Consider the following 12,590-nt stretch of genomic DNA (forward strand, 5'->3'; position numbering starts at 1 on the left):
ACTAGACGATATAGCGCGGCAGTCATTTCAACAGGGTACACAGTTCCAGAATTGTTCAACGAGACCAGACTAGGCAATGATGTTAAGAATATTTCGCAGCAGTGTTTAATCAATCAAGTTAGAGTGCAGTGTTGGGCAAAGGTCACATCTGCAGGGTTTTTAAACTTGGGCTCTTGTAGCTGACTACTCGAGCCTATGTCTTGAACGACGTTAGGCCTGGATTGCTGACCTAGATATAGCAGCGCTCTTGATAGTTGCCTAATGGGTAGAAAGGCCCTGCAAATTGAACTGAAGTTTGGGGAATATCACCTACCAGAGATTGGGTGGCATTAGCAACTTATTGCAAGCTTAGCTACCAAAGAATATATGTTGTGCATCCAGTTGTTTTTCCAGAAGTTACAAGACATGCATATTCCATACATAGATAACAGAGTTAAAGAACAGAAGGGGGAAGGTGAGAGAGATTTGCAAGGATACTGCTAGTTATTGATATTAACAACATATTGAAAAAGAGTGTCAGTAAGGTTTATCAACAGGGGAAGGGCAGTGATGAAACACAGTGGCAATGTTATATAGTTGCTAGCAACAGAAAACATCTGGACTAATTTAATCCCCTTTACACACTTTTCCAAAAACCAAATTGCGGCATGCTCAAGATGAAGTCCTCCACTGCATCTCAATTTGAATCCGACCATTCTTGGAGTCAATGAGATTATACTTTTCGTTGATTCTTCTATTACTAACAACATCAGCTAGGTTTATAGTAACATACCCCAAAGATTCCTGGTCAAAAAATGTAAAGAAGTATTATTATTTGATTACATAAAAGAATAATGTATTTATATTTCAAATTACATGCAATAGGCATGGAGAAATAGAAGTTTGTTATGTACAAGATCTGATGGTTCATCAATATGATCAAAATGAAAACTCAAAGTCATAAGGATAACCAGTGTTCATGATGAGATCAGAAAGTGAAATAGGAAATCCTATCATATGAAGAAACAGAAGGGTCTCAATACCACGCAGCCTAAAGCTTCTAAATATACCCTCTTATAACGGTTCAAAGAAAGAGAAAAAGGGAATGAAAATGAACGCAATAAATGAAATGTGCACCTTGGGATGCAGTAGCCCTATCCTGGAGGATGTACTGAATACTTCCACATGAACTTTATCATTTGTGGGTGGTTCATCCACCATAAACTGAAATTCATCTTCCCATCTTGGATCTCTGCTTTTCTTTACACGCTGAATCAATCCCAAACACAATTGTCAATTCCGGACAAGAAATCAAAATGTATGACAACTGACAAGAATGCAAAGCTCAGACAAAATATGGTACAGGGATGGACCATTCAGGCAAATATAAAAGAGGTAGCATTGTTGATTCACAATCAATAATGATTAATAGAGGATGCATCCTGGAAACTGCCATATTTATGACTAAAACATCGCATTAAACAATATCACATGTACCAATTATAACCAGTACAGTTCTCACAGTTGATAAATTGGCACTATTGGCAGTTAATGAACTGTGATCTTTTTTTAAAAAGATATTTCAATTTTAAATGATTGTATCAACAGCTGTTGGAATGGAAATATTATTGAAAAAGTGAGAGATGTATTGGAGAATGCAACAACTTATTGACTAAGAAAGCCTAGTTATACACTTTTAGTTTTATGAAACCAAATTTTCACACTGTTGCCTCAAAGTGAAACCATGCTTAAGCATACTAATTTACAGCATATATTTATGGATTACCTTTGTTTTTCTCTCCTCCCCTCTGAATAACAAACGCGCATGTGGGTTTGTATGGTACTTTCCTTCGACATCTTCAGCTTCATGCACTATAATTACAAGCAAACCTCCACCTGCAGGTGTTCCTTCTGGAGCTTTTTGTACCATATTTGATTCTTCAATGTCATTTGGCATCTCATCCTCCTTGAAAGGTTTGTACAGAACTTCCATGACAAGCTGCCCACGTGACTTCTCATTTTGTGGATCATTTGGGTCCATATTTTTCAGCAGCTCAAGAGTCAAAACTTTTGGTTCATCAGGTGTAAGATCTTTCAGTGGAACAACATTCATGCCCATCTTCTCATGTGTGCCAAGCTGATTAAAAGTTAACATACAGCTTGAGAAATACTTGTGGAACATACACAGGCATACATGAGTTGCAAAAACACACAGAAATTTGACAGGTTGGCATGGAATGCTTTAGATCATAAGGTAGGTCTCCTAACAAGGACAAACAGAACAGTAAGGTGTCCAATTACTTCACATCGCCAAATAGAAAGGTTAAGCTGATCTCCTTGGGAACAACCTCAGAGCCTATGGTTAACCTAGACAACTCATCAAAAGAATCATACCTGCTCCCAGTCATAGACATTTATCTCCAAAGCTTGAGTACTTGGATCTTTAACAACAAAATTGAATTCCTCATTCCATTCAGGGTTCAAGTTGCTGTGTTTCACAGTTGTTTTCTTTGTAGAGAGTTTTTCCTCTGTTAGTTTTAGTTTCACATAAGGATCCGATTTCCCCAGAAGATCTTTCTTTTTAAGCTTCATTGCTCTCAGAACCTTCACATCCAGAATCCCAACAGGCTTCTTCATGGCTCTGCCAATTTGGAGAGATTTTAGCAGATAACAGATAAAGACTCAGCTGTCACTGGGAAGCAAGCACAAAGCTGGAATCAACACACTTACTGTTTAGGATCCATTATTTTCACTTCTAAGGCTTTAGGCCACAGGTACATATTTGCAACTTGGTCTTTTATGAGCTCCTGAGAAAACAGTATCCTTGTCAAGCAAAACGAAGTCTAAATAAAAAACTTGGGCATATTAGGATTGCATACAGGATTTCTGGAAAATAAAGGGTGTGATGACTGGCACAGAGATTTGGTAAAGAAATGCTGGAATTCACCTTTACCTTTGGAAAGTAAAAGGAAAAAAGAGAAATGGACATAATGTTTCGCATCCATAACCATCACAAAACAGTGCAATAACCTTTGAGACATGATGCATATAACAGTGTTGTCCATTACAAAACTTAATCCATTACAAGAAGAAACAAGAAATAGAAGTATACCTGGACAAACCTGTAGAGCCCAGGAATGGCCATAACATCTGCCCCAAGTACCTTTAGCCCAAAGTCAACATGTGGCTGCAAAATCAAAATGGAAGATTAGGATAAAAAGGGAAGAAGAAAGTAAGAGGCAAGAAAGCGAGATCCTTCTATACATAATACAACTGTGAACTTTCTTGATGTTTTTTCCAAGGCAGATGATGCTGAACTGAATGATGATGAAACTTTAGGCAGTCGGAAAATAAATACGAGATAAAGTTAATAACACAACTTCATAAAAATTGAGATGACAAATAGGAAAAAAAAAACTCCTAAAAAGGATGATTCTTAGAGACTTGCAATCCCTTTGTTATCAGCATCAAATCCATAACATAGTTCACAAGAACTCATGAATGCAGTACAAACTTGATTACTCAATAAATAACCAGGTATGGCTTGTCAAAATACAACATACCTTGTCCATTAGGGAGACATATATATTGGCAAAACAAGGAAACACACTAAGCAAAGGCTTCAGAGTGATTCGAGGAGCAGCAAATACTTGCAAATCAACAACCTGAAAGACTCAAAAAAATCAATGCACCCCACTGGAAACGCTCATGTACTTCTCTCTCTTGCTCTTGCTGAACCATTTTGTTTACACGTGTGTGCACTCATGTCTGTTCATTAGAGAGACAGTGAAGAGAGAATGTGTACGCATGCCTGTCATGTTTTGTCATGCATATTTCTTTCTCTTAATACACCATTACACTAGCAAATACCTGAATTGTGGCTCTTAATCCAAAAGCTTTAACTGCAACAATGATGTTAGGATTGCCTGCCCACTTAAATGATGGTTCCATAATAAGTTCCTTCTCATCAGTGACATAGACTTTCATTCCTGGCATATAATGAGATCAACAATATGTATCACTCAATAAAATTTTGTGCTAAAATTACAAGGGAGAAGAAAAAGAACAAAACACAGAGTTGTGCATCTGAGCAAGGATATAAGCAAACAACATCAGAACCACATAATCAGAAGCCTAATGGCCATTGTTCAGACTCATTTTCCTTACAGAGCCTGACAGTCAAGTTTTATGGAAGTTGGACTAATCTCAGTTACGCATAACTTTATTTCAATCTAAAAATTAGTTGTTTGTCACGTAAGTAAATGAGAGGGTTATACATCTAAATCCAAAATCTAGTCTAAAGCATAAAAAAGACATCTAGCATGCTACATTCTTTTCAATCTAAAGTCCTACACTTGTGAAAACAAGAGTTTTAAAAATGACGTTTCTATCATGATTATCACGATAATCTGATACCTTGAATAAGTATCTCTTCTTTGCATGCAGAAAAGACTTCAGATCAAGTGATTATATCATGAGAACATGTTTGACATGCCATATGCAGTTGAGGATATGTTTGTAGAATGTGTAGAAGTATGTGTCCAAGAAAGAGAAGTCAACCTTGAAAAGTTGGTGGTAGGGTACCCAGAGTAAGTGTTTCGAATTCAACTGACTGAATTTTGTATTTTGGAATTTGCTCAGCGATAATGGGCTTTGCTATAGTCTTGGCAGTGTTGCAAATTGCCTAGAAAACTTGAAGTGTCAACACTCAGTAAGGAATTCAAAAAAGCAAGGCCAAACAAATATTCTATCCATAACAGGGCAAAGATCATTGCAGTTAAACATACCGTATCCAGATAAGGCCACATGTTCTCAATAATTTTGTTAATCCAGTCAACCTTCAGAGAAACAAAACAGTTACAACCTTGTTGCATAACTTAATACACTTGAGACCAAACATATGGAAATGCCTGGAAAAAGAAATAAGAAATCATTTCAGAGAATAACATACACGGTCAAAATCTGGATTTTTAACCCACAAGGGAATCTCCGGAAGCAACCGCTGCAAAGTTTTTGAGTCTTCCTCGACCAAAGGCCGAATTTTGGGATCCTGAACACATGACATGTTAATAACCAAAAGAAACACTGCAACCACCATATCAATGGTTCAAAAGGCTGGATCATGACATTGGAGACAATTTATATCGTTGTTCTGCTCAATTTAAAATGCTCAGTGAGATATGTTCCCACCATTTACAGTACAACCAAAAAAAGAACAGTGGAAGTAAGAAAGGAAGAGGAAAAGAGTTCACATATTCAGAGAAATTTCTCAAGACCATTCGATTTTGTTTACTTCAATGGTGCATTATACAACAGTCATAGTTCAGAAATATTTATACTAGTAGATTGGAATTTTAAATGCAGAAGTCTTATTCACATGGAAAAGATTTCTTCGTAGTTTTTCCATATGATAGCTTCACTGTGATAATTACAGTTTCTTACTAGGCACTTATGTTTCTATCTGTTTAGTACCAATTACAAACATTTGCATCTAACTGTTCAAACCTGCCGTACGTAGCATCATCAGACATTCAAACAAGCCAAAAAGTTTGGTGATCAAGTGCAGCAAGCAAAATAACAGAAAAAAATAATAAAAAAGAAATGCAGTAAGCAAAAGCATACTACTGTTAATGTTAATCCGAGCAGAGAAAAGCTTCTCATCCTAAAACTGAAATTTTCCCTAGAAAAACCTAAAGCTCACGCCTGCTTGATAATTTCAAAATCATGTTTTTCGACTCAAAAAATGGTGAATATACATCTTCGAAAGTACAAACCTTTGCACAGTGATACAGGAAGTAGAATCCATAAATTGGCTAAAAACAACAGCTGGAATTAACCATAAATATGATCCCATGAATTTGCAGCTCATAAAAAAAAAAAAAACAGTTGATTGGCTTAGAAAAAAGTTAGCATTTTTAATACCTATTCCTTCTCTCAACTAATAAATGGACAAAATTTAATGACGCTTAGTGAAGTACAAGAACAGCCACCTAGGAAACAACGCATCAGTCAAACAAAATCTGAGAAAGGCAAACGAAGAACCAGAAAATCCACACACACATACACACACACAAAGCAAAACATAACCGGAATTCGACAAAGAAGAAAACAAACCTTAACATCAGTGGGCAGGAAGTAGATGAACATGTAATACCCAATGACGAGCCCCATCGAAGTTCCAATTCCGAAGCCAAAAACACCCAATATAGAGCTCATCACACCCATTTTCAAGGCTTCCCTTTTTTTTTTTCTATTAAGATCGCTCAATTAGTTAAATCAAAGAGGCTTAAAAGTGTTTTGCTCTGTTCAAGTTAAAATAAAACCAGATGGAAGAAAAAAGAGAAACCCAGGGAAGGAATCTGAGTAACTAACATTCTTGTCTGAAGTAAATGAGAGAAGAACGAAAATTTGAAGAGATATTATGGCTTTAAATCTTATCAGGAAGTGCATTAAAGGAGCATTTACTTCTTGTGGCCAATCTTTTACGTTCAAGTAGCCGCTCCATTTTTGGACCTACACAACTGCTTTCGCTGAGGAAATTTTCAAGCGCGTGATCCTTGTTCCTGTGTCGGTAACGTCCAATTGGTTGGTTATGAATTCGCTCCAATTTTTTATCCCCTTTAATTTTTTCTTTTCTAGCTTAAAGAAAACTCTATAAATACTGTTAATTTATTATTGTAAATAATGTTGGTAGCTGTACTCTTTAAAAAAAATGATCATGATGCTTTTGTTGTTTTAATTGAATATAATAATTAAAATCATAAAAAAAATTAAATAAAGTTTATCCAAAATAATTTAAAGACAAAGAAAGGAGATAAATGGCAATATTTTGTAACTGCTACAGTGTTTTTTATGTGTAGCTGAAAAGCATGGTATATCCAAATAAAATATAAACGACTTCTATTGGTCTTCCCATTTGTCTTGTTTCTGAATTTTGTTTATTAAATATACTTTTCTTTAAATAGCCTTTGAGCAGGGAGAAACTTTTTTTGCCCCTTTTTTTATGTGGATCCCGATTCCACCCATCGTCTGCTTCCCAGCATTAATAAAATAATGGCTTTTTGCAGCCCAACACCGTGATGATAACGGTCTCCTCACCCTGGATCTTTTCCGTTGCTCCACCGAAAAAGCTGTTCTTCCGTTATGTGTTGGGAGCCCAATTTCCGTTATTCCGTATGGAGCATTAAGTGGCCCTGTTCGCATATCTACTAACATTTATTTATTTTTTCATATAATATCTTGTAACTTGTTTTTTTATTAATCTCTCGTGGGTAAATTATATGTTTGGAAATATTAAATAGTTAATTTTATCAAATACAATTATGAAAATATTTTTCGATTTAAAAATTGATGATTAAAACAAATTTTACTTTTATATTTATTGAAAATAATGCAACTATGTAATAAGCTTCTCGCTTATTAGGATAGAATCACCTATATAAATAATAGAATTAAGTTAATTAGTAGTAAGATAATTCACTACAAAAATTTATGCAATCATTTCAATTTTGAGAAATGGATTATTGATTTAAACCAAGTCGGTTAAATACTGTAACCTTTTCCATTCACCTTTTTTCTCCAATCATGGCAATTTTTTGTCTATATAATTAGGAGGAAGTTATGGGACATATCAAGTCATGTATCGCATTATTATCATCTCAAATGGGCGAATAAAACCAAAGTCCCCAAGTGACCTATGTGCCCCCCTAATTATCCTTGTCGACAGGTTTGGGCCTACCACGTGTACAAACCAAACATTTATCTCTTGTTTCCCTGTCACCATAGGCAGCCCATCTTCCATCTCAAGAGATTTGTTTTGTTGTCTTATTTCTTGTTTTTTTTTTTCTCCCACTTCTCTTGTCATCTGTCCTGTTTCTATATTCTGAGGAATATGTAAACAGATATTCGATAATCACTGGTACGTTTAAATAAAATTAAGATATTTTAATAATTTAATATTATTTTTAATAATCATATTTTGGTTAAAAATAGAAATATACATGTTCCAAAGCAAGAACGCTCTAAAGTACAAACCAACTTTTATCTCTGTTTTCCCTGTCTCCAAAGGCAGCCCAGCAGGAGAGATTTCGTTGGTTGTTCTATTTCTTTGTTTTCTCTTTCTCCCAATTCTCTCGTCTTCTTGTTCTGGTCCCGTGACATAACCGACCCTGTTTCCATCTCGTGTTTGAGTTTCAGTGCACAGTTAATTTCAATCCCTTTTTTTATAGCTTCGCTGTCTCTTTTACATGGAAATCGACTGAGATTAACTTAAACTTGTGGTCACCATCGCGTTGTGTTCTAAAGTGTTTGATGGCACGTTGCGGTCAGGAATTTGATTGTCTCATTGGCATGAATTTCCAAGGATGTTGACAAAAGTTTCCCAAATATCTACTAGGTCATCACTGGGCACACAAAATGGGATGAAATTAATTTCCTGTAATGAATCTCTCTAATTGAATTCCAAACATATTGTTCGTTACAAGTTGGAATTTGGTTTGGTCAGTCTAGTCACAGACACTGTTTTGTTCTTCGAACATGGGGGGACAGAGTGAGTTGGGGATGGTCAGGACTGGCCCCACAACTGGCGACGTCCATGATCACTTGCCCCAACCGCCAGCCATTACTTTTGAAGAAAAGGAAAGAGTGCCATGGTGGGCTAAAGTCAAGAGGATTGTTGTCCAGATGTGGCCATATATGAAACAAGTTTAGCTCATGTTTTTGGTAGAAATTATTGAATTAATTTGTCCAAAATTATTTAAAAAAAGATATCAAAGGCACGTGCGGTTAGGCATCCGGATGAATAACTTTTGGGATAAGCATTTAGGACCCCAAATCTTGTAACCATCATTCGATTCATTTCTCCACTGACAAGCAAATGAAAAAGTTGCATTCACTTGTCTCTTACTAGAACTTTTTGATGAATATGCTTAAAGCTTCTACATAGAAAACTCGAAAGCCCAAATACAAGCAAGCTTAGAAGATACTACCTTCCTTGTTTTCAAGAAAATAGTTTTTGTGGAGGTGTTAGGCCCAAAGCCCCAAACAATGGAATTTGCAAAATATATGGGTCCGTAATAGCCTGATAGCAACCACTTCTTATTGGGTTAAGCTCCAAATCCATTTAATAGAGAAAAGCAAACTTGATGAAATTTGTTCTTAGGTTTTCACTTATATTAGTATGAAATTTTACATTGCCCGACTTCATTAATTGAATCTTAGTATATGATTTTGAAACATAAAAATTGGTAGCAGCTAATAGTAAATTTTTTTTTTGCTTAACATTACATTGATCTTTTAAATTCTTTTAATCTTTTTTACCCTTTGAAACATTTATATTGTCAAAAATATTCAACTCACAGCAATAAATTTGACTAAAAATTACACATTTTAAAATTATATTTTTTTATTTAACACTCAAAATATTTGCAAATAAGAGTGAACTCATACTAATGGACGGTGGGTCGAAAATATATAACCCAAGAGATAGGTCGACATGATGTGTGGTTGCACTTTTATTGATTTGATCATATTATATAAATTTTTACTAACATTATAAATAAAATATAATTATAAAAGTTACCTATATTAGTAGAAACTACATATTGTTTTTTATATATAAGGGAAAAGATAAAAAAATATTACATCATCCTAAGTCATGATATGCCTGGATTGTTTGCAAGTAAATAAGAACCAATACCATGTGGTGGAAAGTCAAAAATATGTAACTCCAATTCTAAGTTCTCTATATGTATTGTCATCCAATCAACACACTGATTGGCTTCACGATGTACGCGAAAAATTGTAATATCCCAATTCTGTTAAAGAAACTCTTTAATCCCTCTCAATAACTGAGCATTCGGATCTAACATAGAAGATTGAGAATAAATTTTTTATAGAGCTAATTGATAGTACTATTAAAAGTGAAAAAAATACCCCTAAAATTTAAATAACCGTACTTTTTAAATTTTCATTATATATTTTTTTAAAAAAATAAAAATTTCATTTATATAAAAATATATAATTAAAACCAAAATTTGTTCTAGCGAGACTTTTCTTTCAGGGAGAGGTGTTGGGTAGGTGGAAGGGATGAGAAACTTTGTCTTGGATGATACGGATATGTCTAAGCAAAGGTAAAATAATAGTCTCATCTGTTTTTTTTTTTTTTTTTATCATTTGACCTTTCTTTTAAGAAACCTAGTTTGGCTTTGTCTATGGAGACGTTTAGATGGCCCCCTTGTTTTTTGTCATGCATGAGCACCAAATTTGTAGCTTTAATTTTTTATGCCCGCTTGCCTTTTTCTTTACTCCAATTATTGCATGGTATCCAACCACATTGTCACCCCCAGAAAGTTCATTTCATCGACAAAGGGATCTCTCCTAGGATTTTTATGGAGGAAACCCTAATAATTAAAGGCCGCCTAGAATATAAAAATGAACAGAAGAAAGGATCAACCATGGCTTGTATCTAAATGGTCGGTGCATCTACACTGATAATCTCACGTCAACCCACCGAATATGATAACAAACATATGATGGGATACAGTCCTGAAGAGTACTAGAGAACTATTAAGACACACGTCAAATTGCAGCTTGTTGTTTACCAAAGTTGAGTAATTAGCTTTATGCTATCCGACCTAAGAAAGGAAATCAGAAGGGAGGGGGGGCATGGGGTAACTGATCATATAATGCATTCCTAAAATCTTTTGCCTTTGAGGTGATCTGCCCTTTTGCCAAAGATGCTTTACCCAGGCTTGCTTTGATCAACCCCATAACTTTTTTCATTTTCTTTTTTTTTTATTATTATTGTATTCTAATTATTCCATTAACAAACTAAAAATGGTCTTCAACATAGGGTACTAAGGGGAATAATGATCTGGAAATTGGTATTCAGTTGTCATCGAAGATTTTTGTACCATGAAAACAAGTTGACTTAGAATTTAGACAAGAATAAGACACTTGGTATTATCAATCTCAAATTATTATTATATAAAACAAGGCTTAATCATTTCATATTTTCATGATTATCACTAATCATATGATTAATAACTAATTTATAAATTAACCGAACCCTAAAACTTGTTGCACCATTATTATACGTCAAAACCACTTACAACTTGTCCGTTAAAAAAACAGTATGATCTTCATGGAATTAATGTTTTCATCTCCTTGCATTTTGAACCATTCCTTAACTATATAAACAAGCCTAATCGTCTCATATCTCCGGAATAATTGCTGATCATATGATTAATAACTAATTTATAAAGCCGAACCTGAAAACTATACTACTAATTAACTCGTTGCACCATTATTATAAGTCAAAATTACCTACAACTTGTGCAAATAAAAAAAATAACATTATGAATCACATTGCATTTTAAGCCATAACTTTTATATATATATACACACACTCGTAGACAAAGAAAGGACCAAAGAAAAAAAATAAAAGAATGAAGGAAGGAGGGCATGATGACTGTTAGGTGCATGTGAAAGCAAAACGACGTGCGATGAAACTTGAAACTGAGCAACGAGAACCAGAAGAAGAAAAGTAATAATCATTTTATTATGGCAGGTATAGAGACCGCCAAATCTATGCTCCGTTGGTTGGGTGTCACCACTAACTGATGATATAATTCCCCGCAGAAACTTTTGAAACTAGTCACGCTGTTTACAGCTATGGGGGTTTTATTAGGTTCCCATTGTTAGGCAGCCTGCCCTTTGAAACAAGGCTGTACTTATTGTAGTATTAATTAATTACGTCTCTTAAATATTATACTTCTTCCCATTCCAATTTTTTAATTGGAATATTCTGAAATGAAGGTTTTTTCACTTAATTGTAATTTATGGTTAAATACAATCTTTTTTAAAGGAGCTTAGATTTTTCCCCGTTCTCCATCTCACTTTCGGTGTGGAAGACCTCAGGTTTTGTCGCTGATGGAAATCAATATCATGAGTCATTATCATGATCTCCATAAAATTTGTTGACAGAGTGCGTCGAGCCGTCAGATTAACCCTATTAATGCAGATTAAGTGGGGTAGGGGATAGATTGTCGTCGCTAAAAGATTTATAATGCTGGCCAGATGATTGCCCCATATTCTTGACGCTCTTAATACGGCGAATTGCGACTTTAGATACCATATATATTTCTCCGAAGATTTAATTTCGTCCTTAAAACCGCAAGAAACGTCCTTTTCTTTTGGATTTTTCGATTTCATAATTAATGAAAAGGTGTTATCTTCTTTTTTGAAGGAATTAAAAGGATATTATTGTTCTCAATCACATAGCGTTGCACTATCAATTTGTACACTCAACATCCTCTCGATACGTGACACATCAATCTTTGACTGTAATTAAAGGATATTAATTTATTTTTCATTCATCTTTATATTAAATTAAAGTTATTCGTATACTTTAATTTAACCAAAATATTAATTGATGTTCTAAAAATACTTAATAAGATTACTTGTTTTTTTAACATCTACTTAATAAGATTACTAGTTAAAGAGGTATTCTTAGAGGTGAGCAAAATTATATCCAACTAATTATTCACTCAAATTAAATATGATTTGGGTAAAACAATTCGATCTAATTGGTCTATTGGATCTATTGATCC

The 12,590-nt window shown here is 34.5% G+C and overlaps 1 protein-coding gene across 1 annotated transcript; it reads right to left on the bottom strand.

The window, feature by feature from the left end:
• Window positions 1-464: 464 nt before the first annotated feature.
• Window positions 465-6,379, bottom strand: SYTB (Calcium-dependent lipid-binding (CaLB domain) family protein). The gene is made up of 12 exons (XM_007017784.3): window positions 6,094-6,379; window positions 4,931-5,029; window positions 4,767-4,817; window positions 4,540-4,663; window positions 3,850-3,968; window positions 3,543-3,644; window positions 3,092-3,166; window positions 2,710-2,786; window positions 2,374-2,620; window positions 1,766-2,116; window positions 1,117-1,248; window positions 465-783 (listed from the first exon to the last, which is right to left on the bottom strand). The coding sequence occupies exons 1-12, from the start codon at window positions 6,202-6,204 to the stop codon at window positions 652-654; spliced, it is 1,620 nt and encodes a 539-aa protein (XP_007017846.1). The 5' UTR covers window positions 6,205-6,379; the 3' UTR covers window positions 465-651.
• Window positions 6,380-12,590: the final 6,211 nt, after the last annotated feature.

The sequence above is a fragment of the Theobroma cacao genome, chromosome 8 (assembly GCF_053813885.1).
Source record: "Theobroma cacao isolate CCN51 chromosome 8, ASM5381388v1, whole genome shotgun sequence".
NCBI classification, from domain to species: Eukaryota; Viridiplantae; Streptophyta; class Magnoliopsida; order Malvales; family Malvaceae; genus Theobroma; species Theobroma cacao.